Source organism: Callithrix jacchus, chromosome 5 (genome assembly GCF_049354715.1).
Source record: "Callithrix jacchus isolate 240 chromosome 5, calJac240_pri, whole genome shotgun sequence".
Classification (NCBI taxonomy): domain Eukaryota; kingdom Metazoa; phylum Chordata; class Mammalia; order Primates; family Cebidae; genus Callithrix; species Callithrix jacchus.
In genome coordinates this window covers 47168683-47193901 of record NC_133506.1, presented here as the reverse complement: position 1 = coordinate 47193901, position 25219 = coordinate 47168683, and the positions used below count along the sequence as shown (strand labels likewise).

The 25219-nt window shown below is 46.1% G+C and overlaps 1 protein-coding gene across 3 annotated transcripts in view; it reads left to right on the top strand.

Annotated features, from left to right (window-relative positions):
• Nucleotides 1-25219, top strand: part of ATP9A (ATPase phospholipid transporting 9A) — a 167662-nt gene that overhangs the window by 105179 nt on the left and 37264 nt on the right. For all 3 annotated transcript variants that reach the window (XM_078371998.1, XM_035298943.3, XM_078371999.1), the window contains exons 14-15: nt 5140-5352; nt 21753-21914. In XM_078371998.1, the coding sequence (XP_078228124.1) occupies nt 5140-5352; nt 21753-21914 (375 nt within the window). The remainder of the gene's footprint in view (nt 1-5139; nt 5353-21752; nt 21915-25219) is intronic.

The window sequence follows — 25219 nt, the reverse complement described above, 5'->3', positions numbered from 1 at the left end:
TTCCTGTAGCACCACTGTCCCCTCACAGTTGTGATGACCAACTGTGTCTCCAGACATGACCAGATGAGGGGCAGAATCATCTAGGTTGAGAACGATGGTGGTATCTGAGCACACTGACATTTATTGACTTTGTCTTGCATGATGAACTCCAGCCTGTGTTACAGAAAAGAGTAATACAGAAATTAATGTTGAGTCACCAGGAATGCCAGTTTTCTTTCTAAATGCAGCTAAAACTTCGCCACGTACAGGCATTCATCATATTAATGGATATGAAGAATGGGTTGCAATTGATTGAAATGTTGCTCTTAAACGGTAAACATTGGATTTTCTCAGTCACTTAATCAGCCTGTAGCTCAGCTGATTCATTTACAGGTAGTAGCTCTGACCCTGTCTCTGTGATGGTGGACCTTTGAGGTGAATGAGTCATCAGCTCTGAGCTTTCTTGGGGCAGCAGGTTAGGGTTATCGTAACAGAAATTCATTCTCTTTAATAGTGTATTTCTGACTGGGCACAGTGGCTCACACCTGTAACCCTAGCACTTTAGGAAGTCAAGGCGGAAGGTTGGCTTGAGCCTAGGAGTTAGAAAACAGCTTGGGAAATAGAGGGAGACCTTATCTCTACCCCTGCCCTGCAAAAAAAATAAAAATAAAAAAAATAACTGGGCATGATGCTGCACGCCTGGTGGTCCCGGTATTCAGGAGGCTGAGGTGGGAGGATTACTTGAGCCCAGAAGGTTGAGGCTGCAGTGAGCTGTGCCACTGCATTCCAGCTTGGGCAACACAGTGAGACCCTGTCTCAAAAAAAAAAAAAAAAGTGTATTTCAGTCAACTGCAACCCATTCTTAATATCCGTTAAGATTATGAATACCCATATTTGGTGAAGTTTTAACTGCATTTAGAAAGAAAACTGGCGTTCCTGGTGTCTCAGCGTTTCATTTTTGTATCACTCTTTTCTATAATACAGGCTGGAGTTCTTGTTGGGAAGTGGCCCTAGTGGATTATTAATGGGAAACGGAAGCCTGCTTTCCCTACCTTGGTGTCTCATTTATTGGCTGGAATGCTATAAATGACTTGGGGGCTTTATATGATTTGAGACACCCAATCAGGGCCCCAAGTCAGGGCCCTTTGTATTTGGAGATCTTAATTCCTCTCCCAGTAGTGACTTGTGCTTGGTTATAAAGTCACTTCTGACCTCGTTTGGAGCTGTTCCGCCCGCCCTCCCTCCCTCCGTAAGGGGACCGGTGGTTTTTCCCCAGGGCAAAAAGAGTCATAACCTGCCTCTGTGGATGCCACATCTGTTTTTGTTTTCCCCTGGTATTTTTTAAGTAAGAAGAAATGCGTGTAGGTTAAAGGGCCGATGGGGAGGAGGTTAGAGATAAACACTGTACAATGTGAAACTCTTCCATATGGGGAATGTGAGGATGTTTGAAGACGGGACCTAAGACAGGCATCATCCAAACCCAGCCCCTGGTCAATTTCAGTGCCTTAAGGATATATGTGCATGACCGTTTGGTGTGCAAATGAGACTTTATTTAACAATTAAAAGAGGCAGTTTCAGCACCAATGATTATTTCCTCTCCTTCCTGGAACATCTTAGTAGGAAAGGGGAAAAGTGTTAATTTAAGAGAGAAGTAAACATGTGGGTGGAGGCCTTGAACCTGTGGCCTGTGAGGGTGGTCAGGCTATCAGAGTTGTCCTCCAATTGATTCATTGTCAGATGGTCCCAGATCTAAAAGTGAGGCCTTTGTGAACATCTGACCATTGGTGGTTCTCTTTTTGCCTGGCTTGGGAGTTGTTTCAACTGGAATACAAGGTCCCGTAGCTCTATGTTATCCCATGTTTGAAATATGAGTGGAAGTATGTGACTTTTGTAGACATGAAATCAGATTGCTTTACAAAATCCAGAAGTTCATGAAGGATGCCCTTAGTATGGCTTTTCATTCAAACCCATGGTTACTGAAAGTTGCCAAGCACAGTAATTACTTTGTCAAAGGTCTTGTTATTGCACCTAATGTTAAATAACGATTTGGTCCAGGTGCTGAGGAATGTGGACAGAAATGAAGACACATGTTCATGGCTAGAACGTAAATTATAGAATTGGAAAAAAAAAAAAAGATTCTCGATTTAGTCTCTCCAATAGAGAACCTTTCTGTAAATCTTTTCTTTATAATTTTAGAGTTAAATTCTTTATAATTAAAAGCACTTGGCAAATAATGGTTCATTTAAACCGGAGTTCTGATTCATTACTCTAATTATTGTTACCATGCAGTGCCCTTTGGCCTGGAAGTGAAACTCGTGTGCTCTTGACACCAGAGGTTAACAGAGCAGGAAGCCGGAGCACCGTGTCCCCGCATGACCAGAATAATTTAGTAATTGTCTAATTACCTGAGGAGTCTAATGCTGCTACTAAAAATAGTATTAAAAAATTGAATGAAAGTCATTTTCTTGTTTCTTGTAACCCATCTGTTCTCTATTTTGGGCAATCGGGTGTCATGGGTGTAAAGTGTGGCTCATTTGAAAGGATCAGATCACTTCTCTCCTGTTTGGTAAATATGTTTTTAATGGAATGTAGAGTCCGGTAACTCCATACACATTTCCAGCCTCCACGATTCAGTTAGCTGTGGATGCGGTAAGAATGTTGTAGGTGACCCTTTGTCCAAATCTGTGATTTAAAATCTGAAACTGATGTTGGTTGATTTCATAGTTGTTTCTTTTTGAAAATGAAAAAAAAAAAATTCATGTCACTTGAGGACTCCTCATCACCACCTTGGAATATTAAGTTTTTAATCTGTTTAATTGTTCAGCAAATATCTGTTGCATACCAGACACTGCCCTGGGTACTAAGAATACAGTGATGAGTAACCCATCAGTTGAGCCCTCTGTTTCTGTGGTGTAATGAGAGGGACCCATCCCGTCAATAGGACAATTTAGACAATGAAGAGAGTAACACACAGGGTGTTGCCCAAACGTGACTTCACTGGGAAGGGAAGTGGAGGGGCTCAGGAGAGAGCCTCTTTGAGGAGGTGAAGTTAGATTGAGACCTGAATGATGAGACTGAGCAAGCAGGCGCTTAAGGGAGCTGGGGGATGGGGTCTCAGGCAGGGCGAACAGCAAGTGCAGCGGTCCTCAGGCAAGAAGCAGCTTGGTGGTGCCCAGAGAACCGAAAGGCCAGCACGGCTGGAGTGGAGTGAACAAGGAGGAAAATGGCATGAGGGACAGCTGGAGATGCAGGCAGGTGCTGCTCAGATGGGAAGGTGTTTGGCTTGTGCTGAACCATGAGCCATAGATTGTTAACAAGTGCTTTTTCTCCACAGTGATCTTAATTTTCATTATATTCTAAATCAGTAGAACCCTTTATTCAAAGGAAGCCTGGGCAGGGGCCAGGCGTGGTGGCTCACACCTGTAATCCCAGCACTTTGGGAGGCCGAGGCGGGTGGATCACTTGAGATCAGGAGTTCAAGACCAGCCTGAACAATGTGGTGAAACCCTGTCTCTACTGAAAATATAAAAATTAGCCGGCCCTGGTGGTACACGCCTGTAATCCCAGCTACTTGGGAGGCTGAAGCAGGAGAATCACTCGAACCTAGGAGGTGGAGGTTGCAGTAAGCTGAGATCGCACCACTGCACTCCAGCCTGGGCAGAGTGAGACTCATGTCTCAAAAAAAAAAAGGGGAAAGCCTCGGTGGCACCTGATGTGTGACACAGGAATGGAGCTGCAGGCCGCGTCTCCCATCCTGCTGCAGTTGGTGGTGCTGAGCGGGTTTCTTGGTATTCCTGGGGCTTGGTGTAGAGCATGGATTGAAAACAACCTCTAGTTCACTCCTCTCATTGACAGGAAACAGGCTTAGAGAACAGACATCACTTGCTGCAGGTCTCCCAGCTGCTTCCCACCCATCCAAGAATAAGGCTCAGCTTTGGGAACCGTCAGTGCTCTCTTTACCATGTTGCTCAAAACCATTTTTCCAAGACTTTCCCCATTTCTGGCCCTTCAGAGGCTGAGCCGTGTTGACAGGTATGTAGGGAGGGATGGAGGAGACCAGGGTGTACCACGGAGCTGCCTCTCAGGCAAGAGCTGGGGTCTAAAGTCAGCCTGCAAGGCAAAACTTGAGCACAGTTACCACTACTCCTGAATGTCTAGCTTCGGTGGAGGGCCAGGTACCATTTGGCAGTGAGTCCCATCCAGCCAGGGTTTCCTCCGGCTGTTGCTGACACACCTCACTGCACTGCCCTGGGTGTTGATGGTTGTTACTTTCTTAGGGTACTTGATGAGGTAGTTGCCTTCTGTTGTAAACTAAGAAGATTGTGAGCTTAAACTGGTTCTAAGCTGAGGATGATTTTGGCCTCCATTGGACATTTGGTGACATCTCTTGTCACAACTAAGGGAATGCTGCTGGCATCCACTGGATCTGGTGGCTGGAGGACAGGGGTGCTGGCGAACACCCTATGATGCCCCCCAGCAAAGGAGTGCCCAAGTGGGGAAGCCCTGCTCCGTAATACCAGGATCCCTTTCAGTGTGGTGGGGTCTTCGTTCTGTCAAAAGCCCCTGGCACCACCCCAGGGAAGACAGGTTCACTCAGTCTGCAGGTAGAATCATCCTCGTTCATTACATTGTAATTGTTTCCTCTGTTTGTTTATAATTTATTTATTTTTGAGATGGCGTTTCGATCTTGTTGTCCAAGCTGGAGTGCAGTGGTACGATCTCAGTTCACCGCAACCTCCGCCTCCTGGATTCAAGTGATTCTCTTGCCTCAGCCTCCCAAGTAGCTGGGATTATAGGCATGCGCGACCACAACCGGCTTATTTTGTATTTTTTAGTAGAGACGGCATTTCACCATGTTGGTCAGGCTGGTCTTGAACTCTCGACTTTAGCTGCCCGCCTCAGCCTCCCAAAGTGCTGGGATTACAGGCATAAGCCACCATGCTTGGCCTCCTCTGTTTATTATTTATTTATTTGCCAAGCGTAAATGACAAACCCTGAAAACTACATGTCATTTATTTGCAACATCATTGTAGATACACCTCAGAGTTCCATGCGTGGGAAATGTAGCAAGAAAAGCAATAGCTGCATGGCTGCTCTTCCACATTCTCCAAATCATTCCTCTCTCTGGTCATCCTCCTTATTCGTTTCTCCTTCCTATAGCAATCCCAGGACCCACCAGCCCAGAAGGGCCCCACACTCACCACCAAGGTCCGACGGACCATGAGCAGCCGCGTGCACGAAGCTGTGAAGGCCATAGCGCTCTGCCACAACGTGACTCCTGTTTACGAGTCCAACGGTGTGACTGACCAGGCTGAGGCTGAGAAGCAGTACGAAGACTCCTGCCGCGTGTATCAGGCATCCAGCCCCGATGAGGTAAGCCTGGGCAGGTGTGGCGGGCCATGGAGAGGCCCTGCTTGTTTTCTGTCTGCTGGAATTACGGGTTTCCTGAGGAAGCAGTGTGTCAGGGCAGACAGGAGCCAGGGTGGTGCCGTGGTGCAGGGCTGCTGGGAGACATATTTTCAGATACAGGAAAGAACTGGTCTTCTAAAAGAATAGCCTTGGACTTGAGCTATAGCCTGAATTAGGAAAGTTAAAGGTTTGGTTTTGTAACTCAGAAGGCCAGCATAACAGGAGCACAAGGTCCTGTTTAAACCACATACTTTAAAAAAGATGTAAATAATTAAGATCTTAAGATAAATTCCACATTCCATACAATCTACCCATTTAGAGTAAGACTTTTTTTTTTCTTTTTGAAATACAGTCTCACTCTGTCACCCAGGCTGGAGTGCAGTGGTGCTATCTCGGCTCAGTGCAACCTCTGCCTCCAAGGTTCAAACAATTCTCCTGCCTCAGCCTCCCAAGTAACTGGGATTACAGGTGCCCACCACCACACCCGGCTAATTTTGTATATTTTTAGTAGAGATGGGGTTTCACCATGTTGGCCAGGCTGGTCTCCAACCCCTGACCTCAGGTGATCCACCTACCTTGGCTTCCCGAAGTGCTGGATTACAGGTGTGAGCCACTGCACCCTGCCAGTATGGCTTCTTAGTATAGTTAGTGTATTTTGGGATTTTTTTTTTTTTTTTTGCAACCATCATAATAATCAAATTTAGAATATTTTTATCACCCCAAAGGAAATTCTGTACCCACTTTGCTGCTATACCCCCTTCCCTTCCTCATTCCTCCAGCCCTAAAGCACCCACTTATCTACTTTCTACCTCTATAGATTTGCATATTACAGACATTCCAAACAATTGGAACCATACAATAGGTGGCCTTTTGTGACTGGCCTCTTTTACTGAGTATAATGTTTTTGAGATTCATCTGTGCACAGCCATGCACAGTACTTCATTCCTTTTAATAACTGAATAATAGTGTTTATTGGATATATTACATTTTGTTTATCCATTCATCAATTAATGGGTATTTGGGTTGTTTTTTATTTTTTGTCTATTGCAGATAATGCTGCTATGAACAATTGTGTACAAGTATTTGAGTGGATGTAAATTTCTAGTTCTCTTGGGTATATACCTAGGAGTGGGTTGGCAGAGTCAAATAGGGACTCTGTAGTTAACCTTTTGAGGAACTGTCTGACTGTTTTCCAGAAGTGGCCGCTCTGTTTTATGTGTCTACCAGCAAACCTCGTGACGGTTTTCATTTCTCCACATCTTGGTCGATACCTGTTACTGTCAGTTCTTTGGCTTCCAGACGTCCTAGTCGGTGTGGAGTGTGTCTCCCTGTGGTTTCTTCGATGTGTGTTTTCCCGATGACGTCTAATGTTGAGCATCTTCGTGTGCTTGTTGGCCGTTTGTGTATCTTGTTTGGAAAAATGTCTGTCCATATCCTTTACCCATTTGTACTTGGTCTGTTTGTCTTTTTGTTGTTGAGGTGTTGTTTTTTTGTTGTTTGTATTTGAGATGGAGGCTTGCTCTGTTGCCCAGGCTGGAGTGCAGTGGCGCGATCTGCCTGCCTTGGTCTCCCGGTAGTGCAGGGATTATAGGTGCAAGCCACAGCGCCTGGCCGCCTTTCAGTACCTTTCAATTTATTTTCTAAAACAGAAATTTTGCTATAGATATAGTTTTGTACCCTCCTTTTTTCACTTACTGTTTTATCATTTGTGTTTTTCCATCATCTTGAATATTGTTAAAAACATTCTTTAAGACTCCTCCTTCCAGCCTGCAGGGTGTTTGTGGAACAGCTCAGGCTATGAAACCCCAGTTCATCCGTGACCATTGACATTTGAACCAGGCTTTTTAGGAGGGAGAAATGTTGCACCCCCGGCCAGCTTCCGAGATGGGAATTGTGTGCAGAGAGAAGGGGTGGGGGTTGGTTTGGATGCTCGGGTGGGGGTCGGTTTGGGTGATCGTCCTGCTCTACTTGTGCCATATCACGGACAATTTCAGGTTTATCATCATTTCTTCTTTCTGTGGCTTGGCAGGTTTAGTCTGTTGGATGATGTTTTTCTCTTTGGGAATGGTCCTATGGAACACCAGTGTCAGAGAGGGCCGTATTTTTGGTAGCTATGGACTGGGAACCAGTAACCTGTAGGTATTTGATGGAATTCAAATTTATTTTACTTTATTATTTTATTTTATTTGAGCCTCTAACTTCAAGTGACCTGCCCACTTCAGCCTCCCAAAGTGCTGGGACTACAGGTATGAACCACCATGCCTGGCCCTTATTGTTTTGAGACAGAGTCTGGCTCTGTTGCCCAGGCTGGAGTGCAGTGGTGTGATCTTGGCTCACTGCAACATCCACTTCCTGGGTTCAAGTGATTCTCCTGCCTCAGCCTCTCAAGTAGCTGGGATTACAGACACGCACCACCACGCCTGGCTAATTTTTGTATTTTTAGTAGAGACGGGGTTTCTCCATGTTGGCCAGTGCAGTCTTAAACTCCTGACATCAAGTGATTTGCCTGCTTTGGCCTCCTGAAGTGCTGGGATTACAGGAATGAAGCACCACACCCGATGGGATTCAAATTTGAGCAAGTTTCAGATGCTGGCCATCGAGAAGCAAGTCCTTCCTGAGGCCCCTAAGACTCACACGGGCCTCTCTGGAGGTTTTCATGCCTGTCTGGACTTTGGTGTATTTGTCTTAGGGCTGTGCAAAGATTTTTCCATGAGGGTCAACCTTTCGTGGATTGCTTTGTGCTGCTTGGCCCCTTTTTCTCAAAGTGAATGGTGCTTTATCTCTTCTGTGCACGAATTGCACTTGGATTCAGATTTGTCTTGTTATTCTAAGTTTCTGAATCATGATTGAGAAAAAAAAACTACTTTCCTTTGGCCTTTTGTGTCTTCAGAGACCAGCGTTACCTTTTTACTGTTTTTTTTTACAACTTTATTATTTCGTATTGCATAGTTATTTTGTGTCTGTAGCAGAACACCTGAATGCATTGATTAGAAAGTGAAAAGTAACGCATAATCTTACTAAGTAAAGGCGTAGTCACTGTTGCTGTCTTTCTGATCAGCCTTCTAAACTACTTAAGAGGCTGCCTCGTGCCAAACACAGAGGTTTATATAAATGCCTTATGAGGCTCGAAGGAGGCTAAATCTAGTTCAAGTAAAATCTTTCAGAATGCCGTGCTGTTTCCACGTCCTTGTAGGATTCCACGTAGACTTGGCTGGCTCTAGAATTGTGCCTTTGAAATTCAGTATCAATAAAACATTGCTAGCCTAGGCGAGGTAGTTCATGAAATACATGTAGAAACCAGTATGAGTTTTGCTTGGGAGCTGCTGGAGTAATTTCTACCAGTTGGCGTAGGGTTTGTTTCCTGTAACAGAAAGCAGGATTTCCTAAATTTGTTTCCTGTGCACATTCCACTTTGGGAACCTTGAAGTGTCTTTATTCAGCTATCAATTACAGCCTGGGGTGTGGGCCCTCCCTGCCACTATACAGTAACTCACTGGGGAAATGAAATAGATGCAGTCGGACCAGGAGAAGCCCTGCTCAGATGCTGGAGCTAGCAAGCCTCAGCCCTGATAGCATCCCACCATTTCCAAAATGTTCCATAGCATCGGGGGTGGGGGTGCAGGGAGTGGGGGTAGGGGCCGTGGTGATGGTGTGACTTTCCAAGCCTTGGTTTCTTGGTGTGAGCCAGGAGGTGCTGCCTGTAAGCAGCTAGGATCAGTTCTGTCCACGACTCATTCACTTGTCCTTTCCATGAATTCTTTCATGTTTAAAAAACTTTCCTTTTTGGCCAGGCACTTTTGAGACAGAGTGTTGTTCTGTTGGCCAGGCTGGAGTGCAGTGGTGTGATCTTGGCTTACTGCAACCTCCTCCTCCTGGGTTCAAACCATTCTTGTGCCTCAGCCTCCCGGGTAGTTGGGACTACAGGTACCTGCCACCACGCTTGACTAATTTTTATATTTTTAGTAGAGACAGGGTTTCACCATGTTGGCCAGGCTGGTCTTGAACTCCTAAACTCAAATGATCCACCCAACTCAGCCTCCCAAAATGCTGGGATTACAAGTGTGAGCCGCTGTGCTCGGCCAAAAAACTTTTTAAAGGTTTTAAAATCACAATTACTAATGTCCTCACTACGGAAAAGGGAGAGATTATAGAATCAAAAAAAGATAAAAATAAGCTGTGATTCTTAGCACGTGGTGATAACTACTGTTTATGTTCTGGTACAGATTTTCTCACACTCCTTCTAAATGTATGCATACTGAAATACATATTTGTGTTTTATGTGTATGTATACAAAATATGCACATTTAAATTTATATAATATATATTTACATATCATAATATGTGTTATGTAAATAAATGTCACGTAAACAGATATAGGCTGGGCACGGTGTCTCACGCCTGTAATCCCAGCACTCTGGGAGGCTGAGAAGGGTGGTTCACAAGGTCAGGAGTTCAAGACCAGCTTGGCCAAGATGGTGAAACCCCATCTCTACTAAAAAAAAATACAAAAATTAGCCGGATATGGTCACAGGAGACTGTGATCCCAGCTACTTGAGAGGCTGAGGCAGGAGCATCGAACCTGGGCAGCAGAGGTTGCAGTGAGCTGAGATCGTGCCACTGCACTCCAGCCTGGGTAGAGTGAGACTCTCTCTCTCAAAAAAAAAAAAAGAAACATATATACACACACACACATATATATACATATTAAAGAAATAGATCAATATATTATGTTGATATTTATGAATAAATATATTAAACATGTCTATATATAAATATATATCTAATATTTATATATAAATATTGACATCCCATAGGCTGGGTTTTGCTGGAAATATCTGTTTTTAGATTCTACACAGAGAGTGTTCCTAATATATTTATATATAAGTATTGACATAATATATTTATATATATTAAATATTGACACACACATATATATATAAGTATTGACATAATATATTGATATATAATATATTTATATATAAATATATTAAATATTGACACACACACATATATATATATATGAGATTAGTAGAACAGAATCATACTATAGTATATATCATTGAACAGAAAGGAAGGTGAATAACATCCTTTAGAAAGTCATATGGCTTTCCGGGATTGTATCACTGCACTCGGGCCTGGGTGACAGAGTGAGACTGTCTCAAAAAAAATAAAGAAAGTCATCTGACTTTCAAATTTCTGTAGAACTTACGTGTGTGGAGGCACATGTTTATGTGCGTGTGTATAGACGTGTGTGTACGTGTGATGTATTTGCATGTGTGCCATGTATGTGTGTGTACATGGAAGCACATGTGTGTGTACATAGATGCCCGTGTGTGTGAATGAATGAAAGCTGCTTTCTGTATTTGGCCCTGCCTTGAATAGCTGAATAATTCCAGAGCAATGAGTCACCAGTTCTGGTAACATGCAGAGTGTCGGCGTGGCTAGCACGTGCTCTTGGCATGGAGTCAGAAATCCATCTCTCTCCCACCCTGACTTCCTTTTTCCCAGGTCCATTCCTCTGAGGCACCCACTGTTATTAATATCTAAGAATCCTTGCAGAGATAATTATTTGCATGTATTAGAATTACCCGCACCCTTTATTAAAATATTAAAAAAAATGTTAAAGCACAACTGTAAATTGTAGATGCAGCTTTGCACCTTGCTTTCAGTAGCTCAGTTTTTACGAGTGTGCCTGGACCTGGAGTATCATTGCACTGTGACCTCAGCAGAGGAGTGAGTTTTACTGAAACATTTGCTGTGGGTTCCTGAAACCTCCCAATGGGATAAACGCATGTCTGTATTTCAAGACCCTGTCCCCTAACTTTCATGAAAGGTGAGGGCATCACATTGGACTTCCCTGCTTCTGCAGTGGAGTTGCTGGCCATGTTTAACCTGTAACTTTCAGTTTAATCAACTTCAATCAACGTGTGTGTGTGTGTGTGTGTGTGTGTGTTTTGAGGCGGAGTCTTGCTCTGTCACCCAGGCTGGAGTGCAGTGGTGCAGTCTCAGCTCACTGCAACCTCTGCCTCCCAGGTTCAAGCAATTCTCTTGCCTTACCTCCCAAGTAGCTGGGACTACAGGTGCCCACCACCATGCCTGGCTAATTTTGTATTTTTAGTAGAGACGAGATTTCACCATTTTGGCCAGGCTGGTCTTGAACTCCTGACCTCAAGTGATCTGCCTGTCTTGGCCTCCCACAGTGCTGGAATGACAGGCATGAGCCGCCATACCTGGCCTAGCTGTGTGATTTCAAGCAAATCATTGCTGCACCTCAGCCTCCTCAAAGGTAAACATGGGTTAGGGCCATTGACCTCACAGGTTCTTGTGAAAGATGAGGTAGTAATGGTGATAACAGTGGTACTGACAGCAGTGAGGAATGACCACCTATTGAATATCTGCTCTGTGCCAGGTCCTGGGCTGTGAGCCCCTCTTATGATATAGTTACAATGATTGGGCCCATTTTGCAGATGAAGTGTAAGTTGGCTAAGGAAGGTTCCCACGGTCACATAGCTGGCAAGATTAAAACCAGACAGCTCATGCCTGGAGTCTGGACTTGCAGCCTTCAATACCACTTTTCTACCCATGGGATGATGGCTTGAAAGTGCTTTGTAAACTCCTGAAATGCTGCAGAGAGTGAAGATGCCTGTGTTTGGGAGACTCAGGGCTGATACCGGATGAAGTTCCACAACCTCTGGTTATTTTTAGCCACTCTAGTCCCTTGGGTACCATGTTTGGAGGTGATGTTCAGACACTATGCATCTCCCAAGTACAGTGGAGTTTTTTTTTGTTTTTTTGGATCCCTTTTTTCTCATCTGGGAAACTTCCAAGCTTGGTGAAAGTAAGTCTTTTTCGAGGCTGGGCGTGGTGGCTCACGCCTGTAACCCCAGCACTTTGGGAGGCTGAGGCCCGTGGTCACGAGTTCAAGACCAGCCCGGCCAACATGGTGAAACTCTGTCTCTACTGCAAATGCAAAAATTAGCCAGGCGTGGTGGGGGGCACCTATAATCCCAGCTACTTGGGAGGCTGAGGCAGAGAATTGCTTGAACCCCAGAGGTAGAGACTGCAGTGAGCCTAGATCACACCACTGCACTCCAACCTGGGCAACAGAGTGAGACTCTGCCTCAAAAAAAAAAAAAAAAAAAAAGAAAAGAAAAGAAAAGAAGACTTTTCCTATCAGACCCTGGCAGCTTACCTTCTGAGTATCTTGCCTTTACCACTCATTAGGTTTCATCCCTTAGAAAGGAAAATTAAAATGAGCGTGTTTCACTTAACAACTTCCAGCTCCATTCATATCGCTGCAAGTGACAGAATTTCTTTCTTTTTTAGTGTGTTTTGCTCATTTATTTATTTTTGTGATGGGATCTTGCTTTGTTGCCCAGGCTGGAATATAGTGGTACAGTCTTGGCTCACTGCAGCCTTGACCTCCTGGCCTCAAATGATCCTCCTGCCTTAGCCTCCCAATTAGCCGGGATGAGAGGTGCACACCCCACTACACCTGGATAATTTTTGTATTTTACTGTAGCAGTGGGGTCTTGCTATGTTGCCCAGGCCAATCTCAAATTCCAGAACTCCAGCAATTGTCCTGCCTCAGCCTCCCAGAGTGCTGGGATGATAGGCATAAGCCACTGCATGGGGCAATAAGAGGATTTTTTTTTTTTTTTTTTGAGATGGAGTTTTGCTCTTGTTACCCAGGCTGGAGTGCAATGGCGTGATCTCAGCTCACTGCAACCTCTGCCTCCTGGGTTCAGGCAATTCTCCTACCTCAGCCTCCTGCGTGGCCGGGATTACAGGCACGTGCCACCGTGCCCAGCTAATTTTTTGTATTTTTAGTAGAGACGGGGTTTCACCGTGTTGACCAGGATGGTCTCAATCTCTTGACCTCGTGATCCACCCACCTCGGCCTCCCAAAGTGCTGGGATTACAGGCATGAGCCACCGCGCCCGGCTAGTAAGAGGATTTTTAATGTTTACACTACCGTCTTCTGCCTACATACACCGCAGAGTATTTGTTCTCTCTCCCAAGCTTACCATTTAGGAGGTTTCCCACTTTTGGCTATCAGAAATCATGCCATGACGCGTCGCCTTCCATATTAATTCTCTCCGCACATCTCTGAGCATGTGTGTAGAAGGTCCCCGTTGTCTCCTTTAGCGTCTTCACCTTGTTGCTGAACGTGAGTATAAAAACTGCCAGGAGCTCGGGGAGGGCAGGCAACCTCGCGGTCCTTTTGTGGCTCTGAGGTTGGACGGTTGGTTTTTTATGAACACATTCTTGGTGAACATAAAATCTGTGCAGTTCCCCTCAAAGCGTGGGCACAGCCTGAGCCTCAGCCTCAGGCCCAGACAATGACGGCATTCAGACCTGTACACGAATGAGTTCAGAGCGTGAAGCAGAAAGATTTAGGAGGGTGTTGGAGTTTTACCATCACGTTGCCGTGCCCTCGGACCCAAGGGGTGAGGCTGGAGGACAGAGGTCGGGAACTGAAGGGGAACTCCTCCATCAGGGTTACTGATTAACCGTGAAGTGGGGTCTCAAAACAGGATTGTGGTTGTTCAGAAGAAGACAGTGGGGTCGGTTTGAGCGGGGCTGGACGGTGCCTCACGGACACTGCGGGAAACTGTCGGATGTACCTCCCTTGGTGTTAGCTTATCCATGGGCCGTAGAGGCAAAAGCTCTGTCCTGTGTGATGTTACTGTTGGCTCAGAATAGAGTTAATAAATAGTCATTTCTTTTCTTTTTTTTGAGACAGAGTCTTGCTCTGTCCCTCAGGCTGAAGTGCAGTGCTGCGATCTCAGTTCACTGCAGCCTCCACCTCCCGGGTTCCAGTGATTCTCCTGCCTCAGCCTTCCGGGTATCTGGGATTACAGGCATGTACCACCACACCTGGCAATTGTTTTGTATTTTTAGTAGAGACAGGGTTTCACCATGTTGGCCAGGCTTGTTTCAAACTCATGACCTCAATTAATCCACCCGCCTTGGCCTCCCAAAGTGCTGGGAATACAGGCGTGAGCCACTGTGCCCAGCCTCTTTCTCTTAAATATTAATTTTCATCAGAGTCAAGTGATAGGAAGTTCAATTTCAAGTACAGGACATTTGGATCAAGATGTGGTCATTCATTCATTCATTCATTCATTCATTGGAGACGGAGTCTTGCTCTGTCACCCAGGCTGAAGTGCAGTGGTGCAATCTCAGCTCACTATAACCTCCACCTCCCAGGTTCAAGCAATTCTGCTGCCTCAGCCTCCTGAGTTGCTGGGATTACAGGCACCTGTCACCACTCCTGGCTAACTTTTGTATTTTTAGTAGAGACAGGGCTTCACCATGTTGGCCAGGCTGGTCTTGAACTCCAGACCTCAGGTGATCCACCCGCCTCAGCCTCCCAAAATGCTGGAATTACAGGCATGAGCCACTGTGCCTGGCAAGAAGTGACCTTTTATACTACTGTCTCTTCTGCTGATTCGTAGCAGGCTGTGTTTTGTTTGATGTTGTGTTTAAAAAAAATTGAAGCAGTATTTAAAGGTCACTTGATTTTACGCAGAATTAGCTTTTCTCGAGAAAGATCAGCTCTGGAAATAGTGACCCAACTTCTACCTGGCAATGGTTGGCCAAGCTGGGCAGCTGCTGCCTCAGTTTACTCCTGACCCCCACATGGCCCTGCCCTACTCCTGTCTGCCACTCTCCCAACCCGTCAGTATTTGAACCTGTAACCATCAACTGGTGCATTGCTGAATGTATTTTCTTACTGAGTAAAGAAAACCGTGTGTCTGGCTAGATTTATAATTCTGAAAGGCTGGATTAGGGCTGACCAGTGGCTCTTTGTGAGCTTGGGTGTTTATCTTATTGAATGCCACCAAAGAACCCCTTTTATCAGATGTCACATTCCCGTCTTGTATCATATGTGCTCTGATGATTAGTATGTATCCTGCTTTTGACAAGAATTCAAGGCTGCTGAGCGTGATCTGGCTTATTTCCCAAGCACAGTATCCCAGGTACAAAGGGAAAACTTAAAAAACTTGTCACAGGTGGTTTATTGCTGAACAAGAAATGATGAAAAAGCCCTTTCACGATGGCTTCTGGCACGAGTTCTTCAGATGGGCGTTTGAAGAAGGGAAAAGTGTGGACTCTGCTCCTTCGGTTTCTTCTTTTTGTCCAAAGCAGAAAACACAGCAGACTCCTGAAACAAGACCCCTTTCCGCCTTTTCTCTTTCTAGCATTTTATCCAGTTCATGTCCAATGTATCTGTTCATTCATTCATCCACCTTAATGAGGTTGCATTTTCTGCTGCTGCCTTGACCTGCAGTTATTGAGACTCTAACTCAGGCTGTTAACAGCGGTGAGACCCAAGCCCCTGAAATCCTGTCTCTGGTGTGATAAGGGGCGATTTCTTTGAACAGAAGCCCGGAATTGCCAGAATGTTAAGTAACCTCGCTGTGTATCACTTTGTTTTGGAAGGGAATGCAGTTTATCTCAACTCACTTCCCTAATGTTTGTCTGGCCCACAATGGAGAGGTGTGAGTGAGTTCCCCACTTCTAAACTGGCCTTCCCTGAGAAGGACTCTGGGGGATTTTATGTGTCCTGTAAGAAAGTAGCTTTAAATTAACACTGACTTACGTTAACGTGGAGGAGAGTGGAAGGTGAGAATGAGAGGCTTCCTGCAGGGCTCACATCCTGTTGGAATCAGCTCTCAGAGACTGAGAAATTTCTTGTTTTGTTTTGTTTTTGAGATGGAGCCTTGCTCTGTCGCCCAGGCTGGAGTGCAGTGCCGCAATCTTGGCTCACTGCAACCACTGCCTTCCGGGTTCAAGTGATTCTCCTGTCTCAGCCTCCTGAGTAGCTGGGATTATGGGTGCCTGCCATCACGCCTGGCTAATTTTTGTATCTTTAGTAGAGATGGGGGTTTCACCATGTTGGCCAGGCTGGTCTCGAACTCCTGACCTCAGGGAGCCACCCGCCTTGGCTTCCAAGAGTGCTGGGATAACAGGCGTGAGCCACCTCACCAGGCCTCACAGAGGTTTTGATTTGGATGGTAGATCCCAGTTGTGGGGAAGGGCTACAAGTATCGCTGTCGTCGGCTCCTAAGCTCTACTGAGAGGTTTACTACGGAAGAAAGCAGGGTTAAAGATGTTTACATACAGTTGTAATTCGTCTTTCCTCAAAAGCGTTTGCCTTTGATCATTTCTGGTTATAGTTGTTCAGCGTTTTCGCCAGTACGGCCCTGCGTGGTCTGGAGCTGGGTATGCGCGGCTGGCCGAGTTCTGCTGCCCAGCCCTGGAAGCTACTTCTGGTTCTGGAGTTAGAGGTTCTTTCTTGATTGAAGTTAAGAGCAAGCTTTCCGGAATTAGTGTATCTTCTGGATGCTCAGAATCACAGACTTTTCACATCTTTTCAGGGCAATTAATGTGCACAGTAATAGCTGCTCAAGAACAGGAGTAAAGAAATCATTTCCATAAGTGTCTGAAAGCATCTGAAGAATAATTTTTTTTTTTACTTTGTTACTAAATGGGTATATATGGAAGGGTGTAAATTTAGTCAGGCTTTTTGGCTTGTAAACAAGGCCAAAAAGGTATTTGTAATATGTGAATTGTATTGGGATATTTATTTACTTAATTAAAATTAAACATGAAAGAAATGCATTTACATGTGTAAAACATTTCAGTGGTATAGAAAGCTAGAAGTAAAAGCTAGAAGTAATTCTCGCCATGTGTATCACTCTATAAACATTTTTACACTGCACCCAAGCTTTTTTACATAGACAGATGGGATTTTTTTTCTTTTATTTTCTTTTTCTTTTTTTTTTGAGGCGGAGTCTAGCTCTGTTGCCCATGCTGGAGAGCAATGCTGCCATCTCAGCTGACTGTAACCTCTGACTTTGGGGTTCAAGTGATTCTCCTGTCTCAGCCTCCCAAGTAGCTGGGATTACAGGCACCCACCATCATGCCCAACTAATGCTTGTATTTTTGTAGAGATGGGATTTCACCATGTAGGCCAGGCTGAACTGGTGAACTCAGGTGATCCTTTTGCCTTGGCCTCCCACAGTGCTGAGATTACAGGCATGAGCTGTCACACCCATCCAGGATGATTTTATACATTCGAATCATTACTGACTTGTTAATTTTAAACTTTGGAAGAAAATTGTTAGCAGACACAACAGGGCTGTATTGAAAGTTAGAGCGTCTTAGTCTGCATGGGTTGCTATATAACTAAATACTGTCAGTTGAGTATCTTGTAAACAACAGAAGTTATTTCTCCTAGTTCTGGAGGCTGGGAGTCCTGTATCAGCATACTGGCAGATTTGGTGTCTGGCGAGGGCCTGCTTCCTGGCTCATAAAAGGCCCTCTTTTCACTCTCTTCGTCATGGCAGGAGTGAGAGAGCTCTCTGGGGTCTGTTTTATAAAGGCACTTATCCACTCCTGAGGAGCCCCACCCCCATGACTTAATCACCTCTCAAAGGCCCATCTCCAACTGCTATCACATTGGGGATTAGGTATCAACACACAAATTTTAGGGAACATAAACATTGTCTGTAGCACAGCCATTCAATTAAATAACTAAGTGAATGAGTTTTCAAAGACTTAGGCTGGTAGCCAAAAACTGAAACTAAAAAACAAACAAAAATCCCACTACTTGATCTGTCCTTTGTTTGAAAGGTAGAGGTCAGTATGACAGTTTCTTCCACTGGTCAAAGCTCAAAGCTAGCGAGTGCTGGCTGACTCATTATGACTTGAATTTAAACAAGGTAGAGCCTTGAAAAATAATTTCTTGCTAATGTAAATGTAGTTAATAGAAGCAACGGAAACTGAATTCGATAGCAGAGCATGGTGGATGAAGGATGCCTAAAGATACATTTTCAGAGCTGGAGTGGAATGAGAGAGAGTCATCTATTTCAAGATCTTTATTTTTCAGAGTCCTATGGGGGCTGGAGGCTGGTGGCAGAGCGGGGACCAGAACCTCAGTTTTGAGCTCCAACTTGATTTCCTTTTCAGGGTATAACAGGTCAGCCAAGATGACGTCCAGGGGTTCCAGAGAGAGAAAGGACGGCGGGTGGAGAGCTGCATACCTTCACCTTGTGGCTTTTGTAGCGCTCTCTTGATAAAAGGAACAGGAACTCAAGAGGAAGCCCAGTTTTTTTTTGTTTGTTTTGAGACTGAGTCTCACTGTCAGCCAGGCTAGAGTGCAGTGGCATGGTCTCAGCTTCCTGTAGCCTCTGCCTCCCAGGCTCAATCTGTCTTCCCATCGCAGCCTCTCAAGTAGCTGGGATTACAGGTGCATGCCACCATGCTTGGCTAATTTTTTGTAGGGATGAGGTCTCCCTCCCAGGCTGGTCTTGAACTCCTGGGCTCAAACGATCCTCCACCTCAGTGTGCCAAAGTGCTAGGATTATAGGTGTGAGCAGTTGTGCCCGGCAGGAATCCAGATTAAACAGATGTGCAAGAGGCAGCTGGGCTACTAAAGGAGTCCCTGAAAATGGACTTTACCTTCCACCATCCTCAGTGAACAAGCAATTATCATCAACTATTTCAGGCCTGCGGAAAGTTAGACCCACCCACCGCTGGGTTTAAAGATAACCAAATACTTCCAGTGGAGGTGGCGCCCCCCGAGTACCCCTCTCCCCGTCACCTATGCGTAGCCCCTGTCAACAGCCTCCTAAAACCTGCCTCCCCTTCTCCCCCTACAGATTAAGCTTTATGAGAAGAAAGTGGGAGGGTCTGCCTTTTCTTCTTTCTTGATCTTTTTTGTAGATACTGTACCTTTGGACTTGGATGGGAATAGAGTGACAGCTTGTTTGGTATTGAAATTGGAAGCCCTTCTGTATTCCTTTCTGTTGTTGCTGTACCAAATTACTGTGCATTTGTGTTTTTTGTTTTGTTTTGTTTTGTAATGGAGTCACTGTCGCCCAGGCTGGAGTGCGTTGGTGCGATCTCAGTTCATTGCAACCTCCGCCTCCCGGGTTTACACAATTCTCCTGCGTCAGCCTCCCAAGTAGCTGGGATTACAGGTGCCCGCTTCCAAGCCTGGCTAATTTTTGTAATTTTAGTAGAGATGGGATTTCACCATGTTGTCCAGGCTGGTCTCGAACTCCTGATCTCAAGTGATCTGCCCGCCTCAGCCTCCAAAGTGCTGGGATTACAGGCTTGAGCCACTGCACCTGGCCACCATCTATTTTAAAATGAAACAAATAGATTTTTTTTTTTACATTTCTATAGATCATGGGTGAACACGGGACAAGGGTCTCACTGAGACAAGATCGAGGTCGCTTGAGCACCATTGCTGCGTTGTTGCTGAGTCTTTAGGGAAGAATCTGTTGCGTTGCCCTTTCCAGCCCCTAGATGCTGCCCGCATTCTTTGGTATATGGCTCCTTCCTTCATCCTCAAAGTCTGCATCACCACATCTCTCCAACCCTTCTTCTGTTCCTGAGTCTCTCTGGTCACAACCAGGAGTGGGTCCCTTTTGAGGACTCATGTGGCTCACTGGGCCCATCTGGGTGGTCTGGGATAAGCTCCCCATTTTAAGGTCCTTACACTGAATCCCTTCTGCTGAGGTCCTTTTGCCATGTCAGGTAACACTCTCCGGTTCTGGGGATTAGGACACGGGCCTCTTTGGGAGCCATTATTCTGTCTGCCACACCTCCCTTCAACTTTTTTTTCTTTTTTTTTTTTGAGATGAGGTCTCGCTTTATCACCAGGCTGAAGTGCAGTGATGCGCTCTTGGCTCACTGCAACCTCTGCTGCCTCCCAGGTTCAAGTGATTCTCTGGCCTCAGCTTCCCAGTAACTGGGACTGCAGGCATGCACCACTACACCCAGCTAATTTTTGTATTTTTTTAAAGTAGAGATGGGGTTTTACCATGTTGGCCAGAATGGTCTCTTGATCTTGTGATCCACCCACCTTGGCCTCCCAAAGTGCTGGGATTGCAGGTGTGAGCGACCACGCCCAGCCCACCTGTCAACTTTGTAATGGGTGATAGTGTGTTGGGGTGGCCTCCCACTGAGGATGTGCCCATGTGCAAGTACCCTGACTTAGGCCCCTGTGATTTGAGAAGGGACATCTGATGAACTGGGATGGCACTGTACTCTGGGCCTCTTACTGACGTCAGCTAGACCTGGGACCAGATCCTGCCCCAGCCTGTCGCAGCTGCCAGCCGAGAGCAGCTCACCCAGCCCCTGCTATTCTGGGAGTAAGCACGATGAGCCTGTCATCTAGCTCGGCGGGCACATGCAGGCCCTTCACACTGTTTGCACCCCCCAACCCCACCAAGGCCATCCTCCTGTGGCTGCAGGGATGAAGGGCAACCAGGAATGGGGTCCCCGACTCCTCCCTGCTTCTCCTTTCCCCATCTTGCCTTCCCTTTCCCACGCCTGTTTCATTTGTATTCCTGGAGACCCTAGGCTAGCTCCATCTGCAGACATGTTTTATTTTCTTCATGAGCTTTTCGACCCTGAGAATTAGTTGCTTACATTTATTTTATTATGTTTTTTTGAGACAGGGTCTTACTGTGCTGTCCAGGTGGGAGTACTGTGGCGCTGTCATGGCAGACTGTAGCCTCCACCTCCCAGGATCAAGCGATCCTCCCACCTCAACCTCTTGAGCAATTGAGACAACAGGCGTGCACCACCCCACCCTAATAATTGTTACTATTTTTTGAGATGCAGTCTCGCTCTGTCACCCAGGCTGGAGTGCGGTGGCATGATGATCTCTACTCACTGCAACCTCTACCTTCCGGGTTCAAGCAATTCTCCTACCTCAGCCTTCTAAGTAGCCGGGATTATAGGAGCCTGCCACCACACCTGGCTAATTTTTGTATTTTTAGTAGAGATGGGGTTTCACCATGTTGGCCAGGCTGGTTTTAAACTCCTGACCTCGGGTGATCTGCCCACATCAGCCTCCCAAAGTGCTGGGATTACAGGCATGAGCCACCACCCTAATAATTAAAAAAAAAAAAGATTTTAGAGACAGGGTCTCCCTGTGTTACCTAGGCTTCTCTCAAACTCCTGGACTCACGTGATCCTCCTGCTTCGGCCTCCCCAAGTGCTGGGATTATAGGCCTAAAGCACTGCGCGGGTGGGGCTGCCAATCACTCTTAACCCTGTGCCATCTCCTTCTTCGGTGCCTCTGGTATGCAGCCTGCTTTGAGCCTAGAAAAGATGAATTGTGCCTTACAGAAGGGCAGCTTTCAGCGTGGGAGCCCTCGCAGGCCCAGAGGAACAGACACTGTCACCAGCCAGCAGAGAGCACTGGGTGCCCCCAAGGGCAGTAACTGCTGTGATTCCCCTGTCTCCGAGCCCCTTCCGCCTTTGTGTTCATGGTACAGCCTGCAAACCCAGGTTCTCTGCTGTGCATCTGACCCTCAACCCTGTGTTATGTTTAGGTGGCCCTGGTACAGTGGACTGAAAGTGTGGGCTTAACCCTGGTGGGCCGGGACCAGTCTTCCATGCAGCTGAGGACCCCTGGCGACCAGATCCTGAACTTCACCATTCTGCAGATCTTCCCTTTCACCTATGAAAGCAAGCGCATGGGCATCATCGTGCGGGTGAGTTGTCTTTTATTCATGGCTTGAAGCGGTTAAAAACCCCCGGTGTGCTGTGTGTGTCCCTGTGGCTTGACACTCTTTCTGACCCTCTTTACTGTGGTGTCTGTCTCACCCAGACTAACAAGGGAATATAATTCCCTAAGCAGAAAGGAAATGAGTTCCTTGATTGGACACACTCCGTAACTCTGATCTGCTTGTGGTGTCCCGGGATCCGGAGTGAAAGTTAAAGAGAACACTCATTGGGGATTTCTTGGTAGTACATCTCTCATTCTCTGTTATTTAATATTAAATATGTATTTTTTTTGTTATGGTGAAATTCACATAATAGAATCATTTTAAAGTGAAAAATTCATTGGCATTTAGTACATTCTCAGGGTTGTGCACCCACCACGCCCCTCTTGTTTCAAAACATTTCATCACTCCAAAAGAAAACCTTGTGACCGGGCATGGTGGTTCACACCTGTAATCCCCCAGCACTTTGGGAGGCTGAGGCGGACAGATCATCTGAGGTCAGGAGTTCCAGACCAGCCTGGCCAACATGGCAAAACCCCAGCTCTACTGTAATACAAAAATTAGCTGGACGTGGTGGCGCATACCTATAATCCCAGCTACTTGGGAGGCTGAGATAGGCTGAGAATGCCTCCCGGGTTCAAGCAATTCTCCTGCCTCAGCCTCCTGAGTAGCTGCATCTACAAGCATGCACCACCACACCTGTCTAATTTTTGTATTTTTAGTAGAGATGGGTGTCATCATATTGACCAGACTGGTTTCAAACTCCTGACCTCAGGTGATCTGGAATTACAGGCGTGAGCCACCGCGCCCGGCCTGCATCTTCAACTCTGGTTACCAGAATTCACTGGCTTTTTCTCCAGTGGTTGTACTCATCTCTTTTCCACTGTTCCTCCATGTCCTCACCAACAATTGATGGTGTCAGACGTTAAAAAATGTTGCCAGTCTGAAGAGTCTGATTTGATATATTTTTCTCTTTGCTCTTTTAAAACTTTCTAATTTTTAAATTCTTATTAAAATAATTTATTAATAAGAAGAATCCTCCCACCTTAGCCTCCTGAGTAGCTAGGACTACAGGCTTGCAAAACCATGGCTGACTAATTTTTTAATTTTTGTAGATACAGGGTTTTACTATATTGCCCAGGCTGGTGTCAAACTCTTGGCCTCAAATTGATTCTCCTGCCTGAGACCCCCACAGTGCTGGAATTACAGGTGTGAGCCACTGTGCCCGGCACATTTATTTATTTTTTGATACACAATTTCACTCTGTCACCCAGGCTGGAGTGCAGTGGTACCATCTCAGCTCACTGCAACGTCTGCCTCCTGAGGCAATTCTCCTGCCTCAGCCTCCTGAGTAGCTGGGATTACAGGCATGTGCCATCATGCCCGGCCGATTTTCTGTATTATCAGTAGAGATGGGGTTTTGCCATGTTGGCCAGGCTGGTCTCAAACTCCTGACCTCAAGCCATCTGCCCACCTTGGCCTCCCAAAGTGCTGGTATTACCCAGCCTAGGTAACATTTCAGTGGGGCTTATTGTGTGCCAGAGGCTGTTCTAAGTGATTTGCATAAAGTAACTCATTTAATTCTTACCACTGTAACCACGTGAGGTAGGTACCATTAAGACTGATACTTGGCGGAGGAGAAAATGGAAGTGGAGGGAGGCTCAGAAACCTGTCCAGGTTCCCACAGCTGGAACTGGGGGGTGCTGGGACTCGCTCCAGGCTGCCTGGCTTCCGGCTCCTGGCTCTGTACCGCAGGACCTGGGGGTTAGGACTGGGGTGTGACAAGAGGGACGTGGAAAAGCTCACAGGGGACCCATGGTAATGTCTGTGTAGGGTATTAACTCCATATCGCTGCGTAACAGATCACTCCGCGTCTAGTGGCTTGAAACAGCACTGTGGTCATGCTTACTCATTTGCTTACCCGTGGTTACCTGTCGTCTAAAAATATGGAATGGAAACTCCAAGCAATAAACAATTCATAGGTTTTAAGTTGTGTGCCGTTGTGAGTAGTGTGATGAGTTTCATGCCACCCCACTCCATCCCCCGGGACATGCATCATCTCTGTGCAGTGTCCTCACGCCGTCCACCTGCTTGCTCCTGTCACTCAGGAGCCCTCAGGCTGTTAGGGTATTGCAGGGCTGTGTTCAAGCAAGCCTTACTTCACCTTGATTACAGCGTACTAGAATTGTTCTATTTTGTTATAAGTTGTTGTTGTTAACCTCTTACTGTGCCTAATTAATAAATTAAACTTTAGCGTAGGTAGATATGTGTAGGAAAACGCATAGCGTTTATAGGGATCAGTCTTAGGCACTGAGGTCTTTCTTACAGGGAAATGCATTCCCTTACTCCAGGAGTAAATGTATTCCCCTGGAGTAAAGAAGCTCCCCTTCCTATTTTCTTTTCTTTTTTTCTCTTTTCTCGCCTCTCCTCTCCTCCTTTACTTCCTTCCCTTCTCCTTCCCCTCCCCTCCCCTCCCCTTCTTCCTTCTTTTTCCTTCCCTTGCCCTCCCTCCCTCCCTCCCTCTTTCCCTCCCTCACTCCTTCCTTCCTTCCGTTTTGCTCTGTTGCCCAGGGTGGAGTGCAGGGCATAATCATGGCTCACTGCAGCCTCAACCTCCCAGGCTCAAGCAACCTTCCTGCCTCAGCCTCCCAAGTAGTTGGGGCTGCAGGTGCACACCACCATGCTCTGCTAATTCTTGTAGTTTTGGTGAAGATGGGGTCTCACCATATTGCCCAGGCTCATCTCAAACTTCAGGGCTCAGATGATCCTCCTGTCTCGGCCTCCCAAAGTGCTGGAATTAGAGGCATGAGCCACCACACCTAACTGGGGGGCTCGCTTTTCTGTGTGCTATCTGATAGTTTCCGTGGCCAGGACAGTTTCTGTGGCAGGCTTGCTGGGTCCTCTGGCTCAGAGTCTCTCACAGCCTGGGCTCAAGGGGTCTCAGATTCTCTGGTGCTGGGATCCACATCCGGGTGTCAGTGGTGTTGGCAGAGTTTGGCTCTGGGAGACAGAGGTTGTGGTTAGCTGAGCAGTGCCACTGCACACCAACTGGGCAGCACAGCGAGACTTTGTCTCAAAAAATAAAAAATAAAAAAATAAAAAAATAAAAAAAACTTCTCTCCACTTGATTTAGTGACTGTTGGCAGTCCTAGGTTGGGTCTCACCCAAGCTGGAGTGCAGTGGTGCAATCTCAGCTCACTGCAACCTCTGCCTCCCATGTTTGAGCAATTCTCATGCCTCAGTCCCCTGAGTAGCTGGCATTACAGGCATGTGCCACCATACCCGGCTAATTT